At 38.8% G+C, this 23,906-nt stretch overlaps 3 protein-coding genes and 1 pseudogene across 3 annotated transcripts; 2 read left to right on the top strand and 2 right to left on the bottom strand.

Moving 5' to 3' along the window:
• Positions 1 to 3,356: 3,356 nt before the first annotated feature.
• On the bottom strand, positions 3,357 to 4,626 carry LOC120253993 (protein trichome birefringence-like 33). Its single transcript, XM_039262153.1, has 5 exons — positions 4,472 to 4,626; positions 4,178 to 4,388; positions 3,923 to 4,094; positions 3,622 to 3,821; positions 3,357 to 3,516 (listed from the first exon to the last, which is right to left on the bottom strand). The coding sequence occupies exons 1-5, from the start codon at positions 4,602 to 4,604 to the stop codon at positions 3,357 to 3,359; spliced, it is 876 nt and encodes a 291-aa protein (XP_039118087.1). The 5' UTR covers positions 4,605 to 4,626.
• A 97-nt stretch (positions 4,627 to 4,723) lies between these two features.
• On the bottom strand, positions 4,724 to 6,861 carry LOC120253988 (protein trichome birefringence-like 33). Its single transcript, XM_039262149.1, has 6 exons — positions 6,544 to 6,861; positions 6,230 to 6,449; positions 5,952 to 6,123; positions 5,678 to 5,877; positions 5,432 to 5,590; positions 4,724 to 5,206 (listed from the first exon to the last, which is right to left on the bottom strand). The coding sequence occupies exons 1-6, from the start codon at positions 6,740 to 6,742 to the stop codon at positions 4,867 to 4,869; spliced, it is 1,290 nt and encodes a 429-aa protein (XP_039118083.1). The 5' UTR covers positions 6,743 to 6,861; the 3' UTR covers positions 4,724 to 4,866.
• A 2,214-nt stretch (positions 6,862 to 9,075) lies between these two features.
• LOC120253992 lies at positions 9,076 to 10,863 on the top strand. Its single transcript, XM_039262152.1, has 2 exons — positions 9,076 to 10,091; positions 10,185 to 10,863. Exons 1-2 carry the CDS (start codon positions 9,076 to 9,078, stop codon positions 10,861 to 10,863), a joined length of 1,695 nt encoding a protein of 564 aa, XP_039118086.1.
• A 9,122-nt stretch (positions 10,864 to 19,985) lies between these two features.
• LOC120253991 lies at positions 19,986 to 23,375 on the top strand (annotated as a pseudogene).
• The last annotated feature ends 531 nt before the right edge of the window (positions 23,376 to 23,906 follow it).

Genomic DNA, 23,906 nt, shown 5'->3' with positions numbered 1-23,906 from the left:
CAACTTCATAGTCCCTCACGCAAAGGTAATATAGATCACGCACATATCTGTTATCTGTTATAGTCTGACCGAAAGTTTCATTTTCGTGGTCACGCAGAGCACGCCAGCACTGACCCGCTCCACCGTCGAACAAACAGCAGGCCCGGACCAGTCCGGTGGAGGATCGATTGCGTTACGCCAGACACTGGAGTGAGCAGACATCATGGTCTCATCACTTCGCCCCGCGGATCGGCGTCAACGAAGATCCGCGCTCGCCTGCCACACCTCACGTCGTAATCCTGACCGCCGGAACATCCCACAGTGGGTGAGGTTCCCTCAGGGGACAGCTGAAGAACACAACATCAGCTGAAACCCGAGATGCACGATACTGATGATTGCCCAGCAAACGCCCACCAGCATCCCCCACCCCATGGCAGCGAGCCCATATACATATCCTTAATTGTTTGTGTCATTAGTTACGCGGTTCGACGATGCGACGCACGCAGATCAACACCTGGTTGAAAGTTTCATGGCGGCTTTGAAGATACCTTTTATGATCTAACATATGCCAGAATTGATGTTTTGATAGCTGTTTGATTTTGCCACCGCAAATATCGGTGCAGAGCTTGATCGGGGAGGAGAACGAATCACGAACAACAGCATCCGACCATCAGAAGAGATCACACGCAAGTGGTGCCCACCCGAGGCCCCACCGCCGGAACACGAGATGCACACCCTCCATCCACAATAGGGCCACCAATGATCCACGATAATCAGATACCTGTCAATCCAAGAAGTTATTTTGACTTGTCCTCCCTGTCTCAAGAGCTGATGGCCCAGCTCTTTGGCGTTTCTTTCCCGACGGCAGCGTCAATTGCTCAATCCGTTCATATTTCACTGTCAATTGTATTCATCGGAAAGAGTTAATCATTCACGTGACAGCCTTCAATTCCACCGGTTTTGAACGGAAAGAATCTTGCATACATTTGATGAACCGGCGAGTTATTGCATTGCCAGAAATACTCAGTCTTGTCCGTCACTCGCCTTTTGAAGCCCGCACCAAATGGAGTTCCTCTTCCCTGTTCGTCAGTTCCCCGTCATCCAGGATAACCGCCCAGCGGCAAGAATCCTCACCACAATCCGCCGTCATCACAAAACAGCCGTCTCGCCAACATCGAGACGACGCACGCCCACCAGTCGATCCGATCCGCACCAGGCTGGTCAATCATGAGAACCAGTCGCCTGCGGCAGCCACCCGAGCGAGCCACCAACGTCCGCTGGGCCACACACCGTCGACGCCCGAACCCTCTCATCGAAAAAGAAGACGGATGTGTCACCATGAAGGCCTCCCGAGGCTCGTCAACACTGAGTGGTCCCAATAAATCCCCGTTACAGACATCAAAAGAAAATTGATATTAGTCTCATATTTGAACAAGTTCACGATATTTACCAGAACATTCATACTAATGCACATTGGCGCTGAAAGCTCGAGGAAAGACGATACCTGTCGGAGACCACCGCACACCTTCTCCGATGTTTGTCTTCTCCAAAGATCATCTCATAACATGCAAAATCCTGAGTTGGCGAACCGAGATCTCGTTGCTGCAAGCATGTATGTAATCAGCACATCGACAGTGATCGCGAGCCGAAAGAAGCGTGAGTTGCACCCTGAATGAATCTGTGAGCACGTATCGATCGACGGCAATCATTTTCCGAACAACCGTGACAATCTCACTATCATCGATCATCAGATCGAACCGTGATCGATCATGTGCACGTCAACATTGATATTCTGTTGCCGATGCCTCAGCCTGCGGATGACAGTTTGCCGACATGCACACTGAACTTGCTCAATTAAATTCATATCCACACACATCACTAGTCTGAACTGATCGCTGATCACTGGTGTTGCAGACACAGCGAGCGAGAGGAGACAACAGTGGCAGAAGATGCACAGGCGTGGCCGAGAACATGATCCCAGAACCAAGTTTCACACACCACATCCACGTGAGTCCTCCTCCTCCTCCTCCTCCTCCTCCTCCTCCTCCTCCATACATACCGAAAACACATTCCATCAAAGCGAGTGGGATCAGCCGGTCTGACAACAACAGGCGATCAGGCATTCGACAATCATAAGAACAACGATCTTCTGATTGCCTTGTTCTCCAAACGCTCACACATGCCAGTTCATGAGCGTGGGTTTGTCAAGAGAACATAGACTCCATGCTCATAACCTGTTATCTGTCATCTCCACACCAGATCCACCGTTATCACCAGAGACGAACTCGAGAATCACACCAACATTTTACTTCCATATTATTTGACATTGTGTCGATAAACCTATTTAAAATTGTAGGCGATGATATCAGTAGTTAAAATTGACTTTTAACCCTGTTGATTATTTTATTTTCATTTTAGTGAAAATCATAATAATAAATATAAAAATAAGGTTCACCACACATTGTCATGGTTAACACCATGATATCTCAGAACATCCTTGAGTAATCATCCAGCAGCATGGCCATGGAGTCTGTTTATCGGTCATTTTATCCCCAGAGATCACGAGAAGCTTGAGAACCTTGACAACAAACAAAGTCTTAATGTAAAATCAAGTTCTATGGCTCTCATGTTAATGACTCTAGTCTCTAGGGATAAGATAACCGATAAAAGAACCGGGCTCTCAAACTCTATCCCATGGCCATGCCACCTTGGATGAAAAATTACTCCAAGGATTGTTTCTAGGATGCCATCAGTATTTATTGCTTTCCCTTGACTTAATAGCCAATATCTACCAATAGTGAATTTTGTACTTATTTGTTTTATATTTTATTATTATGATTTTTTTTTGTCTATTCACCTAAAAAAGACAAATAAAACTAAATAGTAATAATTTAAAAGTCAATTTTATACTATTATCCATCACTTCTAATTTTAAATAAATTTTATCAGCACAATATCAAATAATAATAGAAATAAAATGTTAGTGTGAGGATTTAAAAACCTCAAGTTTAAATCTCCCTGAACACAGTAATGATAACGAATTAACGGATCTCTAATTGTAGGTGTGTAGGTGTAAGTTTATAACATAAATCCTATGTTATCACCCGGTAAGAACACACTCATGACTGTATATGTGATTGAAGCATTTGGAAAAAAACCAAAACAATAAGAAAATCATTATTCTTATAATTGACTATCAGTGCCACAATCACATATAATATACCTAATGATATGCTTTTGTTGGATTGTGAACCATCTAATTCAAAAAACTTAGCTGAATCCCACTCATAACATTAAATTATGTTTTCAATTATATATATATATATATAGAGAGAGAGAGAGAGAGAGAGAGAGAGAGAGAGAGAGAGAGAGAGGACTCACATGGGATGTGAAGGTGACATGGTGACAAAGAAAACCCTAGTTTTTCTAGGATCCATGTTCTTCTCAACCCACCCTACCAACTCTTTCAACCCCATCCTATATGCATCTTCACCTTCCATATTTATCATCTCCTCCTCTCCTTTTCCTTTTCCTTGTCTACAGCACAAAACAATCAAATCCAAGTTCAAACTAAACAATATATATATATATATATATATAGATATAAGAATTAATTAAACAAGTTCAGTAATATATATGTACATGATCTTCAACTTAAGCCCTGTCATCCACCAAATATAAGTATCAACAACCAAAATATCAGCTTCTTTCCAATGTTGAGCATGCACATTGATCGATCCTTTTCTCACAGTTCGATCTGATAATCGGTGATAGTAGAAGTTGTCACAGTTTGATTCCAAGAGAAATGGTGCCCAATAAAACTCGATCGATGCATTATACTCCTGAATTCATTTCAAGTTTCTTTAACTCCCACATATACTTTTCCAACTCACCGATCACCATTTAATACATCTCGATATTGTAATTATACATACATGCTTACCTTGGCTTTGAAGATGAATCTCGGTTCATGTATTTCAAAGGATTTTGCATGTTGTGGGATTGATCTTTGGAGAAGACAAACCATGGAGGAGAATTGGCCACGGTTGAGTGAATCTCCGACAAAGATCATCGTCTTTCCTCGAAGCTTTTCGAGCATAAATGTTGCATTGAAGCTATGAATGAACTCACAAGTAAATATCAATGAACTTGTTCAAATACTTGAGACTAATATCAAATTTTCTTTTTGGTGTACTACCTTGGCAAGGAACAGTTATGAGGTTGCCATCTCCAATGTTGATAACCTTTATCAGGCCTTCCATGAGCTTGACACATCATCTTCTTTTCAATGAAGGGGCACTCATGCTCTTCGAACATCGGTCTTGATATATTGTCATAGACCCATGAACCATTGAAAATATCACACTCCTTCTCCGTCTTCCCCACCGCAAACGGTAACTTCTCGTTCTCTATAATTATTATACAAATTACTAAGATCAAGATCAACTAGTAAACATGCGTCGATCTATATTGATGTTTAACTGAGACTAACCTTGTTTTTGTTGATGAGGTTGTTGGATTGATATCTCAAAGATGTTGGTGAAGTTCTTGCCATAAAATGTGGTTATCACAAAGATGATAACTGAAGACAAAGCAATGAAATAGAGAGAAGAAGAGAACTCCATTTGAATTTTGACTAAAAGAGTTGAAAGTATTGGACTTGGTGCTATAGTTTAAGTATTTCTAGCACTTGGTATTGCACATGCTTCCTTGATTTCATCCTTAAAATATATACAAAGATTCCTTTCCATTCAAAGCCATTGAAATTGAAGAACAATGCACATGGGATGAGTTGAAAACTTCTTTTCTTTTTTCCATTAAGATTACAATTGACTTGAAAACAAACTCAAGAATATGAAACAGTTGAACAACCAATTGACTCTTGGCTCAAGGAAAGAAAAGCTTTGTAAAGAGAAGCTCATTCCATGTGTCTTGAAGACCAGGGAGACACCAATGAACACAATCAGAATAGCTTCTTGGATTGGCAAGTTGCTCTGGTGTCAATGGATTCCATTGTTTCTTGTAGATGGAGGTGTGTGCATCTTTTCGGTATTCCGATAACTGAGTGATGTTGATCACAGTGATTGGAATTTTCGATGTTTCAAACACTTGCTTCACCACTTGCATTATGCTCTTCCTTGATCCTCTTCCCCAATAGTTCGGATCCTTGATAGGAGTTGTTTCATTGTAGCAATTCCCTCCTTGTTCTCCTCCCCATTCAAAACTCCTATACCATTAATAATCTTTGCAATCTTAGACAAAAACTATCAACAAATATATCAAAACATAATTCTAACATATATTAGATCATAAAATATATCTTCAAAGCCACCCATGATCTCTAAACTTATTAAATTGTTCGTTTGGGATCTTAAACTAATGTGCATCACATCAATCAGGCCATAACTAGTGGCTTTAAACTTAATTAAGATATATATATATATAAACTCACTTCTCATGAGTAGGAGACATGCTAGTGAAGAACACTCTTGTCTTCTGAGGATCCATGTTTTTCTCCAACCATTTCAACATCCTCCGCAAAGCTAATCGATATGCATCTGGAGTTTCTAACAATGTTATGTTCTTCATATCCCCACTAAAAGAACCTCTCCTACAAAACCCACACAAATTATAGAGATGTTCCATGTATTCAAGTTAATTACAAACATGATATAAAGAGTATAGCAAACAAGCATACAAGATCTTCATTGGCATGCCAGTCATCCACCAAAGATAAGTATTAAAGACCATGATGTCTACTCCTTTCCAATGTCTAGCATGCTTTTTAATCGATCCTCCACGGACTATTCGATCGGAAACTCTATGCACAATCGCATTATCAGAGTTTGATTCGACGAGGAATGGAGCCCAATAGAAGTCAATGCTAGCATTATACTCCTACAAATATTACAAAATAAAACTTTCAATTCAAATATAACTAATTAGCAAATATATGCATAAATATATAATACCTTTGCATGAAAGTTTGTAAGAGATTCAACGGTTTTGAAGGATTTTTCTCCTTCAGGGATCACTCTATGAAGAAGACAAACCATAGAGACAAACTGCCCACGGTTCAATGAATCACCCACAAACAACATTCTCTTTCCCCTTAACTTCTCAAGCATTAAAGTAGCATTAAAGCTGTAACATATTAAGAATTTTAAAACAAAATCAAATTGCATATATATATATATATATATATATGCACCACTTGTCATCACTTTAATAAACGCAATCATGAACCAACCTTGGTAGAGAACATCCATGAGGTTGCCACCTCCAATGTTGATAAGCCTTATCAGGCCTACCTTGAGCTTGACAAGTTAGTTGAGGTTGAATATAAGGGCATTCTTCTTCTTCATATTGAGGCCGGGTTTCTTCATCGTAAACCCACTCACCGGAGAAGATATCACACCCGGGCTCTGTCGTTCCCACCACGAACGGCACTGTCCTATTTTTCTCTGAGGCTATAATTGTATTGCATTGAATTTTTTCAATCTTTCTTTGTTTTAATAGAAATATATATATTTCTTCAAGTATGATAATCAATGCTTTGCTTACCTTGTTGTTGGAGTAGTTGTTGTTGATCAAAGTGGTCTAGTTGTTGATAGTAGAGGAATGGTTGCCTAAGAATGCAAGTGAGGTCTTCACCATAGAGAATGGTCACAAAGATGATGAAGGATATGGTGATAAGGTATGAGGAATAGGTGGAGGAGTTCTTTCTCATTGAGGATGAAGATGAAGATGAAGAAAACTTCATTTTAGGCTTGCCTTTACAAGTTGGAAAGAAGAAGAAGAAGAACTAGATGGGTTATGAGTTTGGCATGGCAATATAATATAATCATGTCTTAGCCTCACGTTTACTATCATTAACTCCATATATATTTATATATATATATACAGACACACACACAGTTAAGTAGATGTATCAAGTGTCATTCAACTTTATTTTATTTCCTTTTCTTGTCCAAATGATTAAAAAAAAGACATCTATTTTGATATTAGTTGAAATTTTTGTATTAAGTATACTCACTTGACATATATTAAAAAGTAATTCTTTAAATTTTGTTGACATTTCAAACTTAGAATGGAAGTCACCTCCCATGTGTATACATATGTGTATATCAAGAAAAGTGGTAAAGATGAGTGTTGTGGGGTAGTTGTGGCATTAGCAAAGGAGACAAAGATGTACCTTTAATTAGAAGGAAAAATGAATGAGAAAAGTTGTAGGAAAGCTTGCAAGTCCTTTCAGGGTGCCTTTAGAAATATATATATATGTGCATATGTATGTTTATATAAATATAGAGAAGAGTTTGTTAGGGTTCTATTAGTTGGTGCATCTTGGTGTGATATCAATGTCTCATGTTTGGAAAGATGTATGTTTCCTTATGCATCATCCACCCTCCAACATCCATTTCACTTCTAGGTGAGAGTATTATTGGCCTTTTTTTAATGATTATTACAATTTTTTTTTATTAACATTGATATGATTTTATTTTTATTTTGTTTGTTACTTAAATCTTCCTTGTATAATGGCATCTCCTTTGTTACAATTGGTATTATTCTTTGATTATGATACCTTGTTGTTCCCTTTCTTTGAACACAATTCCACACCACTCCACTATTAGAATTTGCTGAGCAATCAATTCATTAGATAAACTTTTACATCCCACAAAGTACAGTATAAATAATAATAAAAAAAACAAAGTAACACAAGAATATTAGTGACGGTACCGTTCACTTTCTCTAACTTAGTCTTATCCATAATATAAATTTGTTGAATTGTGGTGGGAAAGAGGTGGTTAAAATATTAAAAGTGTAATGATTTATTTGAAATCTGCGGACTATTTTTTTTATATAAAAATAAATAAATCATAATTTATTAATAAGGGAAAGAAAGTGACAAGTGAAACGGTGCATAATAGCTAAAACTAAAATATAGATAGACAAAAACTGAGACGAAACATATAGGACACAACAAAGGTAAGAAAAACTTCCACCAACAATGAAAAGTGAAAAAGAAAGACTGAAAAAACACAACAGACAAGGACTAAGAAAAACATATCCTCAGTCTTGTATTTCAAGAATTGTGAAGGTCTTCATTAGCACTAGGAGCTATCCGGTTTAACTATAAGAGGGACAACAAAGCTGAGGTTTCGTCTGATCAGCGCGACAGTTTTTTCGAGCTTGCCTGATTTTATTGTTAGGACTACATTGATCCAAATAATTAGTATGTAATTAGTTCTTTTGATACTAACTTTTTTTCTAACTTTATGGATTACAAAAAATTTATTGAAAATAAAAAAATTAGCACTACAAAGAACCCTAATGTGGTAAAAACAAATGAGAAATAAAGAGGTCATCCACTAAACAGATGAATAGGAAAAAAAAACCAAAACGTGAACAATAAAAAAGGAAAAACAAGTTCTGAGGAGATAATTATAGATGAAAATCATCTATCTATGGTAGCACATGTTGGACTAGCCCAAGGATCACACACTTTTAGTTGGATCGCCTAAGCCATCGAAAGAATTAATAATAAAGTTTCAGTTACATTTGATGTTAGATGTCGCAACCTTTTGCTTAATTTTCTTTGAATTTGGAGCTGTAGAAAACCGAAAATGAACATAAAATCAATATTAACAATAATAGTTGGAGCAAATTAAAATAGTTAAACTATGATTGTTGCACACCGATTAAATGTTCTAAAAAAATTATTAAAAAGAAAACTACAGAAATTTTAGGAAGAAACTTGCTGAAATGATAATTCAACCTCTCTGTCTTTCCTTAGAGATTTTACATAAAATTTATAGCAGAAAGAAGATAGCAAAAAAATATATAGTGATGAGTTGTATTCCTTAATAACAACTAGAAAACATCCTAACAACTGGAAAGGTTATCCTAATAACAGGAAAGAAACAACCTATCAACATGAAAGGGTAAATCTAATGCCAATACTTCCCCTCAAGAACCCACGGCCACCAATGATAAACTAGTTTCAACACAGACTGTTTAACAACGGGAGCTCCGGTCCCTTGTTTCCCTGACCTTTGAACCCTTCTTTCTCCTTCCTTCTTTTCCTCCCCCCTTGCCATGGCAAGCGGGGGAAGCTCCTCGCCGTCCTCTAGCAAACCTCCATCTCCTGGGTCTTGGGCCCAAATCGCTTCTAATGCTGCTCGTACATCGGAAGCATCTCCTTTGCACAACCATCATCTTCTGAACAAGCTCAAAAGTTCCACAACCCAATTTGTCCACCTGGATGAGGACTCTCTTGCAAGAGCACGGATGCGCTTCCAGCACTCACTATACGGAAAATTTTTTGGAAAACCTCCGGCCTTTGACCAAGTGAAGATGAGTCTGATGGCCAAATGGCAGGAGTTTGGTGAGGTTGTTATCTCTGATCTCCCTAATGGATTTCTTTTGATTCGTTGTTCTTCTCATGAAACTATGCAAGGGATTTTAATGGGAGGTCCTTGGTCCATCAATGGTATCATCCTTCAGTTGTTTCCTTGGAAGCCATTCTTTGAACCGGCCTTCGCCAAGCTCAACTCGGCGGCCATCTGGGTTCAACTTCATAACTTGCATGTCGATTTCTCGGAAGCGGAAACTCTGGAATCAATCACTGCGCATATGGGTAACCTTCTTAAGGTTGATGATCTCACTTCGTCCCTTACTCGGTCGAGATTCGCCCGTGTCTGTCTGGAAATTGATCTCTCTAAGCCGTTAAGCCGGGGTTTCTGGCTGGGGGATGATACCCAGCGCATCTTTGTGGTGGTGTTGTATGAGAAGTTGCCGACGTTTTGTTATACATGTGGGCTTGTTGGGCATGGCACGAACTCTTGTTCTCGTTCCTCTGTTCCTGGTCTGGATCGTACTCCTCCACCCTTTCGCGTCCAGCGAGGGCCGGCGGCAGAGTCGATTCAGGATGTAGGGGTGATTGGACCAAAAGATACCCCGATGACCTCTGATCCCGGTTCTATGCCTGATAATTCTCTGTTGAATCCATCGGAAGCTTTGACGGATCGAGAGTTTGGTCCATGGTTGCTCGTCTCTCATCAGCGTGGCCGGGCCTGCGGGCGTGATGGTGGCACTCGTGCCGCTCACGTGCCGTAGGTCACAGCAGCCGTAACGAGGGATCCAGCAATCGGACATCTCGAGGCTTCTCCAGCGGTGCGTGAGACACATGGCGGATTTCGGGGTAGGGGTAGAGGTGGTCACGCCTCTGTTCGCGCTCCACGCGCCGAAGGTTCTGGTGCTGATGCGATCCCTCTGCGTGACTTCTCTTCATCTGACATGCCAGGTATTGGAAACCAAAACTTTGGTTCTATCATTACTGTGGCTCCTAGGGAGGATGCCCCATCCAACGGCTCCCTTTCGCTTATGGTTGATGATTCCCCATCCAACGGCTCTCATTGGCTTGAGACTGATGGCTCCTATCCCAACGGGTCTCTGCTGAACAGGCCTTCTCGTCCCTCAGAGAAAACCCCTAATTCTAATCGCTCCAAAGCACGTGATTCCCCCCTGCAACGATCCTCGTCTCCTCCCCCTGTCCTTCGCTTGGCGCAGGGAGTGGAGACCACATCTTTGCCTGTTGATACTTCCAACTCTCACTCGATGGTGGTTGACAAGGTCTCTGCGGCCCTGGAACCTTCTCATTCTGATGAAGATGCCTCGGGGTCCTCTGGCAATGAGGATGATGCGATGACCGATGATGATGTAGCTGGGATGTCGGCTGAAGCGGAGGAAGCCGATGACCTTATGACTCTGGATCAGTTCCAAGTGGAACAACGGCGAGGTGCGCTGGTGAGGAAGTGCCTGCAGGTTCCTAGTGACTCTCATAAGAAGGGTCGTATGGACGCTGGTGGTTCTTCGCCCGCATAGTGTGCTCCTTGGGTCTAACCTGTCTTCTTTTGTTCTTCATGGAAGTATTCCTTTTTTTAGGATTTTTCTTTATTTACTGTTTGTTGTTTATGATTGCTCCTAAAATTATTTGCTGGAATTGTAGGGGGCTTTCCAGTCAGGATACCTCCAATCGTATCATTAGGTTCATTCATGAGGAAAAGCCTTCTTTGTTGTGTCTTGTTGAGACGAGAGCGGACGATGGCAGGATTGATCACTTTGCTAATAAGCTTCCTCGTAGTTGGAAGTAGGCGGCGATCTTGTCTAGAGGTTTATCTGGAGGTATCATGGTTGCTTGGCCCCCTACTCTCAGTCAGATCACCCCGGTTGCTATCTCTCGGAGTGCTTTGCATTTAATCATCTCTCCTGATCCCTTTCACAGTTGCCTTATTTCGGTTATTTATAATAGTACTCGGCTTTCTGATCAGAGGAATCTGTGGTTTGAGCTTTCTAAACTCTCTCATCTCCCCTATCCTTGGCTCATTGTAGGGGACTTCAACTATATTGTGTCACCCAATGAGCATAAGGGTGGTTCTTACAGGCATTATTCTCGTAAAGCAAGCTTCTTTCTTAACTTTATTGATCATAATGGTCTTCTTGATCTTCATTTTTCAGGCTCCCCATACACTTGGTGTAATAATCAGTCTGGGTTTGCCCGGCGATGGGCTCGTCTGGACAGATGTCTAGTCAATCTTGCTTGGATCTCTAATTTTAATTCTTATGTTCTTAAACATCTGCCGAGGATGTTCTCTGACCATGCTCCTCTTTTTTTGAATATTCATCGCAATGGTGTCCATAATAATTCTAGCTTTTTTCGTTTTGATAATTACTTGCTAGAATATATTGGTTGTCATCAGGCTGTGAGAAAGGCGTTGGATTTTACAACTCATGGTAATGCTCTTCACGCTTTTTCTCATTTTATTTCTAGGGCTAGGTTGCATATCAAGGATTGGAAAGCTTTGGGTTTGAATAAGATAGAATCGTCCATTATTGAAACTGAGCGGGCTATTTTTACCATGGAAAACTCGGATAGTTCTTCTACTGCTAATCAACCTCTCATTACGGAGTTATATGCTAAGTTAGGCGCACTTCAGCGTCAGAATGCTATCAAGTGGGCTCAACGCTCCCATTTACTCTGGATTTGCAATGGTGATCGTAATACCAGCTTTTTTCATAACTCGGCTCGTATTTGCAAGCATCAATCAACTATCTCTCAAATTCATGATTTTGAAGGTACTCTTTGTACTGATCAGGTTAGTATTCAGAGAGCCTTTTTGGATTTTTACTCGAATCTCTGGTCTGATACTAATTCCGATTCATTTTACAATGTCCTCAATGCTTTGCCGGATGAACTTCCCTCTCTGTCGGATTCTGAGGCCGCGTCTCTTGTTGGAGAGGTCTCCAAAGAGGAGGTTTATCGGGTGGTTATGGATCTCCCTACTGGTAAGAGTCCCGGTCCTGATGGTTTTAATGCTGAATTTTATCAGTTTTTCTGGCCTGATATTGGGGACTTTATGTTTGATGCCATTCTCTCTTTTTTCACAAACTCTAAGCTCCCCTCTTCTTGGGGGAAGACCTTTATCGCTCTAATTCCCAAAAAAGAGAATCCGATCTCTGTCTCTGACTTTAGGCCTATCTCGTTGTATAATGTTTGTTTCAAAATCATTTCGAAGATTCTGGTTAATAGACTCAAGCTTGTTCTCCCAAAACTTATTGGTCGAGAGCAAGTTGGATTCGTTGTTAACCGGTGCTCTTTTGATAACATTATTGCCCTACAGGAGATTGTTCATTCGCTTGAAACTGATACCATTAACCCCCCAAGGATAATCATTAAAATAGACATAGAGAAAGCCTATGATTCTTTGAGCTGGACTGCAATTCTTGCTACCCTGTCTAAAATGAATTTCCCTGCTATTTGGATTTTTTGGATCATATCTTGTATTTCCTCTAGCTCCTTCTCTTTCCTTATTAATGGGCAGCACAGTTCTTGGATTCACTCTTCTCGGGGTGTCCGACAAGGTGATCCTATTTCTTCCTATTTATTCATCTTAGTCTCTCAAATCCTCACTACCATGCTCAATTATGCAATGCTATATAATTTTATTCCTGGTTTTGACTCTTCTCTTACCATTAACTTTAACCATTTAATGTATGCCGATGATTTGATTCTTGTCTCTACTGCTTCTAGGCGTACTGCTAGAAACATCAAGATTTGTCTAATCATGTATGATCAGCTCACTGGTCAGAGGGCCAATTTGTCTAAATCTGCTGTTTTCCTTCCTTCTTGGTTCAATGATAGGGTTACTAAAAGTATTTGTTCTATTCTTAGCTTCAGACAGGCCTCTTTTCCCATTACTTATTTAGGAGTCCTTATTTCTCCTAAGAGACTGGCTGTTGCTTCTTTTAATTCAATGATTAGTAGAGTGCGTCGTATTTGCACTAAATGGGGTCAATCTAAGCTTTCTCAGGCCGCTAAACTTGTCCTTATTAACTCTTCCATTCTTTCCATTCCTACTTATTATTCTTCTGTTTACCCTGTACCTGATTCTGTTCTTAATGAGATCAACAAGATAGTTAGGAATTTCTTTTGGTACAAGGATGGCAATCGAAAGGGCATCCATGCGGTAGCGTGGTCTAATTTAACTGATTCTAAATCTGAGGGGGGTATTGGCATTCGGAATCTTTCAATTGCGAAAACTTCCTTGATGGCTAAAAATATTTTTAAATTTTTAAACACTGAAGATGTATTTTGGGTTAATATCCTTCATGCTAAATATGGCAAGATTAATTTTTGGAAGGATCCTATCCCTCCGAGATGCTCTTGGTTTTTCCGTGGCCTTTGCAATGCTGCTGTTGTTTTAAAGCCTCATTGTGTTTTGAATTCAGTTAATCCCTCTCAAACGTCCCTTTTATATGACCCTTGGTGCATGGACATCCCTCTCGCCTTTAGACCCACTTATTTAAATTCCAACTTAGATTTTGAAGTCCTTCGTATTTCTGATTTCATTTTGAATGATTGCTGGGATCTTCAAAAGTTGCGGGATCTTTTTGGTGAGAATTCGGATTACATTATTGACAGACTGGGTCATATTGACTCCACTGACCATTGTCATTGGACTTGGGCCCCTAAGTCTCATAACAATAGGATCTCTGCCATGACTTACCACTTTCTTAACAAAAATTATCATGGTACATGTCCCTGGACTGGTTGGAACAAGATTTGGCATCTTTGGGTGGCTCCTAGAGTCCAGCATTTTATTTGGCTTACTCTGAATGGTAAGTTGGCCACGTCTCATGATTATCTTCATTATATCAACCTTGGGCCTAATAACATTTACTGCTTCTGTGGCCTTGTCAATGAGAGTACTGATCATCTTCTTGTCCATTGTTCTAAAGTACTAAATGTTTGGAGGGAGGTTGGTTTTCGGTTGGGCATCAATATCTCTTTCTTAAATGGTTTTATTGCGGGGACTTGGATTACTGATCCTAACTCAAATTTGTTTGTTAAGTCTATCATTGCTGCTACAGCGTGGTTCATTTGGAAGCAACGGTGTGAGGTTATCTTTCGAAATGCAGTGCCTAATTATCCTTTCATCGTCCATAAGGCCTTCGCACATGTTGTTGAATTCTCCAGGGCTAATGCACATCAACCCGGAAGGCGCCTTCTCCTTAATAACTTCTCTAATGCAGACGGTCCCTTCCTGTTCTATTCCATTGCTAGTAGTCAGGATTCGGATGTCTGTGGGGTGGGGTTTTTTGTTTCTAATGCTAGTTTCCAAGTTTCCCTCGCAGGTTGTGGCCCTTTGATGGGCGGCTCACACACAATTGCTGGACTGCATGCTCTTCAAGTCTCCATTCAAGCAGTGCTTGCTCAGCATCCACACATTCATCACATTTTTACTGCATTGCAAGATGTTTTCCAAGTTCTTCATAGGAATCATGATCACAGGGACTGGCGCGTGAATCAGTGGACTCGGGCTATGCAAGACTCGATCAACTTTGCTGGTGCTCCTCGGATTCATCTCGTTCCTATTGATTGGCTTCGGCCTGCTTTTTATTTTTTTGGTTTTCGGGCGAACTCTTCATGTTCTCACACCATTCCATTATGGTAAAGATCTTCCCCGGTGGGTCATGCGAGGGTTCCAACTTGCTGGTTTTTCTTTTTAGTTTCTTGCTTGTTTTTGTTTGTTTTTTTTCCTTGTTCTTGTTATTTATTTTGTATTTTTCTTTTCTCTGTGCTTTCTTTCTGGTCTTTTGAGGCCATGGGTTGTAGCTTAAGACTCTGTAAACTTTTTCTTTGTTATTAATAAAATAGCTCTCTGAGCTCCTTTTTTTCAAAAAGATGGATAATATAGATTATGTATTCCCATCTTGCTAAGAAGTGCATGAAACTGTGATGGTTGTAGTGCTTTAGTCATCAAGTCAACAAGTTGATGATGAGTGTTAACATGAAGAGTCCTAATAAGCCCAATTTGTAGCTTCTCTCTAACAATTTGACAATCAACCTCGATGTGCTTAATACGCTCATGATAGACAGGGTTAGCAGCAAGGCTCAAAGCAGCTTGATTGTCACTAAAAAAAAAGGCTGGAGATTGATGTGAAATCCCAAGTCCTTCAACAATCTAATCGCCCATGTCAACTCACAAGTTGAATTAGCCATGCTCCGATATTCTACCTCCGTTGATGACCTTGAAACAGTTTGTTGCATCTTGGATTTCCATGAAACAAGTGAAGAACCAAGAAATATGCAAAAACCTGATATAGAGCATCTTGTGTCGGGACATGCAGTCGAATCAGAGTCAATAAAAGCCTTCAACTTAACTGTGGTAGAGGAAGGGTATAACAATCCTTGGCCATGTGTGTTTGATGTAATGTAAGATCCTCATTATTGCACGGAGATGACATTGACGTGGAGAAGCTAAGAATTGATTGAGTCGATTGACTGAATAACTCAAGTCGGGTCTAGTGATTGTGAGATAAAACAATTTTCCAATAAGGCGCCTATAAGTAGTTGGATCATCAACTAACTCACCATCGTCTTGAGAAAGTTTAGATTTGGGTCCATAGGAATAGAGAATGGCTTATAGCCCAAATAATCGGTCTTGGATAGTAATTTTAGGGCATATTTTTTTGTTGACAAATGGATATACCGGCAGCTGACCGTGCCACTTCCAAACCTAAGAAATACCGTAACGGACCTAAGTCTTTCATTTTGAACTGAGCATTTAGAAGACATTTCACTCTATGTACTGCTAGATCATCGTTGCTTGCTATGATAATATCATCGACATAGATTAGGAGAGCTAAGAAGGAAGTACCGGCTTGTTTTGTGAATAGAAAATGGTCATTGGCTGATTGAGTGAAACCATCCAATATGAGAACACTAGAGAATTTATGAAACCATTGTCTTGAAGATTTCTTCAGCCCGTACATAGCTTTGTGTAGTCGACACATAACAATTTGTGGTAAATTCTCCCTTTCACTACAAGAATATCCAAGAGGAATGCTCATGTAAACTTCCTTTGTAAGATCACCATGAAGAAATACATTGGTGACATCTAGTTGGGTAAGAGACCAACCATAAATTGCTGCTAAAGCCAATAAAATTTTGACAGTAACAAGTTTGACAACTAAAGAGAAAGTATCCAAGTAGTAAATCCCTCTTGTTGAGTGAAACTTTTTGCAACAAGCCCAGCTTTATGTCTCTCCACTGTTCCATCGGCATTATACTTAGTTTATACATCCATTTGCAACCAACAACATGTTTTCCATGAGGAAGACAACATATTAACCAAGTTTTATTTGTTGCTAAGGCTCTCAACTCAGTTGCCATAGCATCATGCCATACATGCAATTCGACAGCTTGGGAAAAAGATTTTGGCTCAGGTTGAGAGGTGATGGATAGGATAAATTTATGAAAAGGATGAGAGAGTTTATTGTAGCTTAATTAGAAATGTTAAGATATGATACTTGGTATTGCTTGACAAAAGATTTGAAGGAGTAGGACAATGTTGGGCCAAGTAACAATGATAGTCAGATATATAAGAAGGTGCTTTAGCATTGCGGGAGGATGTCTATGGGTATTTGAATATGGTATAGTCACACTAGGCTGGGCATTTGAAGGAGAAGGCTGGTGTGAATGGGTGGGTGATTCATGTTCAAAATTTGGATATCGAAAAACACGATCAGCTGCTGGTATATCCATTTGTCAATAAAATATGCCCTGGAATTACTATCCGATATCGTTTATTTGGGATGTAAACCATTCTCTATTCCTATGAACCCAAATCTAAAGCTTTCTCAAGACGTTGGTGAGGTAGTTGATGATCCAACTGCTTTTAGGCGCCTTATTGGAAAATTGTTATATCTCACAATCACTAGACCCGACTTGAGTTATTTAGTCAATCGACTTAGTCAATTCTTAGCTTCTCCATGTTAATGTCATCTCCGTGCAACAATGAGGATCTTATATTACATCAAGCGCACACATGGCCAAGGATTGTTTTACCCTTCCTCTACCACAGTCAAGTTGAAGGCTTTTGCTGACTCTGATTAGGAGGCATGTCCCGACACAAGACGCTCCATATTAGGTTTCTGCATATTTCTTGGTTCTTCACTCATTTCATGGAAATCCAAAAAGCAACAAACTGTATTGGAAAGAAAACTACAGAAATGATAATTCAACCTTGTTATGTTTCCTTTAGAGATTTTATATAAAATTTATAGCCGAAAGAAGAGAGCAGAAAAACATAGTGATGAGATGTATTCCTTAATAACAACTAGAAAGGTTGCTCTAATAACATGAAAGAAACAACCCGGCCTATCAACATGAAAAAGTAAATCTAATGCTAATAAAAATTGCTCCAGTAAATCAAAAAGAGCAGTTAAATGTTCTCAACTACCCTAGCACCATTGGAAATATGAAGAATGAAATGAAAAAACAATAGATTCAAAGCTGATGGTCATTGGCCCATTACAAAAGTTTTTAGTATGATATATTCAAAAAGTCTTAATTTAAAGTGATAATAAATTTTTAGTTGTGGGTATAAGTTTGTAACACAAAACTTGTATAGAGTGAGGATGTATGGGTTGAGAGTTTAATTATCAATTGATACGCCCGTCTTTGGCTACATCGATTACATTTATCAAAATAATAAGTAAACCTAATTTGGGACCACAAGTGCACATTTATATAAAAATAAATATAAATAAAATAACATTATCACATCATATGATTCATATTTACATGAAGGGACAAGAAAAGGGCGAAAGAAAAACGTCATCACGCCATTTATATAAGAAGTGTAGCCATGCTTGATTCCCGCTGCCACTAACTTTGAACCGTTAGACATTTGACTTATTTGCATAAGCATTAATGGTTTTTCGAGAGATCAACATATATATATATATATATATATATATAGGGAAATGGTAATCTAGGGATGTCCCTAGATTATTGTTCTCTAGGGATGTCCCTCTTACAACTGTTGGATCATCATCCAACGGTTGTTTATTTATATAAGCATTGTACAATTTTTACTGTTCACAATTACTGTAGGACACTGTAAAATGCGTTTTGCACTGTTTATGATGATAGTAGCCGTCGGATTACCATCCTACGGTTACCGTGAATATCTCTAGATTTAAAATCTAGGGACGTCCCTAGAATACTGGTCCTCATATATATATATATCATTGTTATTATTATAAAAAATTATTATATTTATTGGGAAAATTTTGGCTTTACAAACAAAAAAAAAATTAAACTATCCAGGGGAGTACAATGGTATTAAATTTCTCATATTATATTGAAACTCAAGGCTTATAAACAATGATTGAAAAGGCAGTTTCTTTAGGCTATAAGCTAATTCAAAGTTGTATTTCCCAATATTAACAGCTCATGATATATTAAAAAACAACAAGAACCTGGTGCATGGTACTATAGTAGTAGTGGTAATAAAAATAATATATTTTTTAAAGGATAATAATTTCTTTTTCTTATTCAACTTTGAGAAAAAAATGATTGTTTTATAGGACAACCAACCCTAACTCTATAATTAAAGAAAACCTAAGTTTTTCATGAAAGTGTAAATAAAATAAATCATTGATTACCAGATTTTTCTAATAAAAATAGATAAATAATTACTTCCAAAACCTAAGCAAGTACAGATGGAAAAAAATAAAAAGGAACGTTAACCACCTAATGTGGACAAACAATTTAGAACATAATGCAAACAATAATTTTTAATTGAATTATAGTTATTAAAGATTTAATAATAATAATTTTTTAAAAAAAATTGAAGGAATATTAAGGCATTATAACAAAAAAAAATACAACAATTGTTTGGGTATTTAAAACATAAGGGATATGTATGCACTTGGGGTAGGGAGGAAAATGAAATCCTTATCCCCATTTCTCATGGGGTGAAGATTCCTCATCCTAAAATTACTTATGGGAGAAATTTCCCCCACTCACCCCTCGCAAGGATCACCGAATCTCTACCTTGCTTAATTATTTTCATACAAGTTATAAACATAGACATCATATAGAAATAAAAAAAAATTATAAAATATTTTTCATAATAAATCATAATATAATGTAGGATAAACCAACAAGTTAATTAATACAAATAACATAAAGTTTAAAACTAAATTAATAAATAAAATTAAAATATATAATTTATTTGTGTTGTTCACTAGATCCCTGCGGGTGCTGGAATTCGCGCTCATAGCGATCAAAAGAGCGGGCGGGAGAGCATTACTCGTCCCCACCTACAATTTGCAGGTAGAAGAGAAAAGCTTTCTTCATCACCTCGCAGGCACTATTTTAAGATTCCCCGTCCCATTTGCCTCCCAATCACGTGAATTCATGCCCACTTCTCAACAAAATAAGTTTGGACTAATAGTTCATTAGTGACGCGAAGAACGATTCCCTACCCCATTTGCCTCCCAATATGGGGACTATGTTTTACTTTCAACAAAATAAGTTTGGACTAATAGTTCATTAGTGACGCGGAGAGCAAGCCCAATTCTCATGGGCCATTCCGGCCCAACAAGAGCCCAGTTTTAATTTCCATTTTTTCCGACGGACTTCCCGAGGTTCCAAAGTTTACAACTCCGACTTCCCAGTTTTTGCGACCGTTGGGAACTCCACTTCCAATCCGCATCGCCATTTCCGCAGTCTCCAAGCTCCCGCGCTTCGTTCTCTCCGCCCATCTCTCTCTCTCTCTCTCGATCGATCTCGATCTCGTGATCTCTCTCGCGATGGCGTCTGCAGCCTCTTGCGCGCTAGTGTCATCAGTGTTTCTAGGCAAGATCCCAAGGCGGGTATCCTCGAGCTCGCTGCCGAGGAATTCATGGGGATCTAGGGTTTCTATGAACGTCTCCACCGGCATTCCAGAGCCTCTCACTGCTGACACCATCTTCAAAGACCATAAGCCCACTTGTGGATTCCTCTTTCCTGGCCAGGTCCTTCTTGAATTTCTTTTTTACTTGTGATCGAGTTTTTGTTAGATTGAAATGATGAATAGTTTGTTTTTAGGTAGGGATTTGCAAAATTGTGCTTGAATAATTGCAAGATAGGGAAATGGAGTATATTAGTTATTGCTTTTTCTGGATGAAAAACTGTTCTCCAGCCACTGTCTGTGTGGAAAAATTCAAATTTTTGATTTCATGATTTGGCCTATTGGTAGAAATTGATGGGGAGTAAATATTTAGTTGATGATGAGTTGCAATATTGACAATATTGAGTGGAAAACTGTCGTCTTTCTTAGTGTTTTGATGATCATTTTGTTTTCTAACAAATGGTAGATTGCACCTGTATTGAATTCTATGCCATTGAAAATTAATAGGTAACTTGTTGAGATAAAATTGAACATATTATTGATGGAATTGTTTTGAGGTTTTAGTTTTATTAATCTGTTGATATAAAACCATGAACTATCTTATGATGCTTAGGGTAAGCTAGTTGAATCTTGCATGATTTGAATTCTTTATGATAGTTTGTATCATATGATTAAATTCTATGTTGAATGTCTGCAATACATCACCTTAAAACCAATCACTTTTTCAAATAAGTTGAAAATCCTTAATAATGGTGTTCAGATAATGATGAAATTATTGAGTGACAAGAAATCACTTAAGAGAAAGTATTTGTATGACTTTCATACTTGACTACAATGCCTTTGATCATTTGCTGATGTGCCACAAGGGGTTATTGATTAAAAACTGAGTGAAAAAAGTGTAGAATCAGAGCAACTAAATTGCTGCTCTAAATATGTAATTGAGCATCTGTAAATACTATAAACATGTTAAGGTTGACATTCTGAATGTTTTTGAGAGTTATCGAGTTTGATCATTTGGGTCTATTAGTTAGAAAATTCTCTAAATATTGCATTAGATTCTTTAGTATTGCTTATATTTCGACATTTGGTATCGTATATAGTCTGTTAAAACTCTATAATTTATCAGGGTGCACAATCTGTGGGAATGGGGGCTGCCTCTCAAAATGTGCCTGCTGCTGCTGAACTGTATAGCAAAGCAAATGAGATTCTCGGGTAATTTATTTTATAACCAGTATACAGTTGTCTCATTAAAGTATTAGTGGATTGATGCCAAACACCATAGTTCTGTTGTAATCTTGTGGAGATCAGCACATTAGAATCCAATTTTACTTCTCTATATCTTGCTCAAATTTGTTTGCCCATCTCTGCGTTTTCCCAATAGTCCCCATTTCAGTTTTCGATCTCTTGGATGCATGCATCAATGGACCTAAGGAAAAGCTTGATTCAACAGTTATCAGTCAGGTAAATTAGTTGTACTTTGGAGCATGCTTTTATGGTATTCCTTTACTTAAATTATATTTACTCTATTATATATCAATTAAAATTCCTTTTGCATGATAATATCTTCTCTGAAAAATAATAAATAGTATTTTTTAAGTTCAGTCCTGGTAGTTGACTTACAGTAGATGATTACTATAATTCATTACATCATGGCATATCTCTTGGATAAAACTATTTTCAGCCAGCTATATATGTTACAAGCCTAGCTGCTGTTGAGGTGTTGCGTGCGCGTGAAGGTGGCCAGGACATTGCTCGATTCTGTAGATGTCACTTGTGGTCTAAGTCTCGGAGAGTACACAGCCCTCGCAGATGCTGGGGCTTTCAGGTACAGCTGATGGGCCTTTTTGCACACTGCATTTCTAGAATTCCTCACTGCATGTCTAATGCTGATGTCTTGTATCTAGTTGCCATTTGTGTGTGCAGCTTTAGCCCTCGGAATCTGCTTAAAAAGGAATACAAGAAATTACTTTATCAATCTTATGTATCCTGACTTTTTCCTATGGGTCTAATATATCTAGCTTTGAAGATGGGCTCAAGCTTGCTCAAGCTAAGAGGTGAAGCCATGCAGGTTAGGACTCAAAAATTTTCATTCCATGAGTAAAGAATATGTATCTGCCTCACATCAGCTTATGCATGAATTGTCTTAAAATTGTTTGCTGCCCTTATATTTAGGACGCTGCAGATGCTGCTAGTAGTGCTATGGTTAGTGTCATAGGGCTCGATTCAGAAAGGAGTACAATTGCTGTGATGCTGCAAAATGTATGAAGTGAGACGGAATAATAAAGTTCACATTGCAAACTTCCTATGTCCCACGCAAGATTTTCTCTCCTCTCAAATTACACTCCCTATCAATAACTTGAAAGCCTTCTCAAATTGTTCTGACACATAAACTGAAAATTGCAGGAAACCATGCTGTTTCTGGGGGTGAAAAGGAGTGGAAGTTGTTGAAGCTAAAAGCAAAGTCATTTAAGGCTCGAATGACGGTTAGGACTTATTTAAATTTTTACATACCAAATTATGCTATAAATATATTATGGAAGGGATTGCATGAGAGGTGATCCCTAAACTAGCATGTGTCAATGGGATTGTGTTTGATTTAAATTGATTTGGCACCAATTTATACTTCTATAACGACAAATTATATCATAATAATATTATGGAACTGACTGCATGAGAGGTGATCCCACCTACCATGCGTGCAATGGATTGATGTTTTGATTTAAAACAAGCAAATCATGCATCATTGCTGAGTTTTATGCAGTCTACAATATGATAAGAGATCTCCATATTATTCATATCGATAGTGATTCGTCAAGCATACAATGACTGTATCATTTGACATATTGTAGCAATACATTCATTCTTAGTATGCTGCATATTATTTTTAGTGGCCCGATATGATTAACATCAAAGCATCATCACACTGTCAAGGGAATTTTAATATTCAAATTTCGGCTGCATTTGGTCAGGTCCGCCTTAGCTGTTGCTGGTGCTTTTCACACCAGCTTCATGAGCTCTCAGTCTCAAGATTAGACAGCATTGGCAGCATACAGAATTAAGAACACCAAGAATACCTGTTATATCTAATGTTGACGCGAAAACCTCACTCTCGATCCCTGGACAATCAAGAAAATTTTGGCTCGTAAATGAGTATTCGGATACATTATTCTCTTACCCTCCTACCCGGTATTAGTTTTTCTGTAGAGACCTCTATCCCCTGAGTACAAAACCAGGTGCAGCCTCCCGGTCCAGTGGGAGCTCGCACTGTGAAGCACACTCACATGGGAAAGAGGCCCCTAAGAAAGCTCTTCAAGGAGTTGGGGACCCGGAAAGCACACATAAACACCTCCAGACTCCCTTGTTTCTTCTTTAATTATGCTTCTGATATTCCTAAACTTCAGATGCAATTGTTTGAGTTAATCGCTGGACCCTGAAGCGAATTGGACACGAAAGCAAAAGCTGGACATTGAGAACATCAAAAGTTGAGCAGGCTTTCCACACATCACTTTGTTTAGGAGAGTTCACCTTTTGGAACCTCTCGCACCTCCACATTTTGTTTTGTTGTATCAAGTTCAGACTGGCTTGTTTGTAGAGTTAATGTCTCATGGGCAAATCTCTGTGAATCTTTAGAATGAGTGCAATGTGGGGATGTTAATTGGGGCAGAGTTTATAGCTATCAAG

Source organism: Dioscorea cayenensis, unplaced genomic scaffold, assembly GCF_009730915.1.
Source record: "Dioscorea cayenensis subsp. rotundata cultivar TDr96_F1 unplaced genomic scaffold, TDr96_F1_v2_PseudoChromosome.rev07_lg8_w22 25.fasta BLBR01000275.1, whole genome shotgun sequence".
In the NCBI taxonomy this organism is placed as follows: Eukaryota; Viridiplantae; Streptophyta; class Magnoliopsida; order Dioscoreales; family Dioscoreaceae; genus Dioscorea; species Dioscorea cayenensis.
This window is presented reverse-complemented; position numbering and strand designations above follow the sequence as displayed.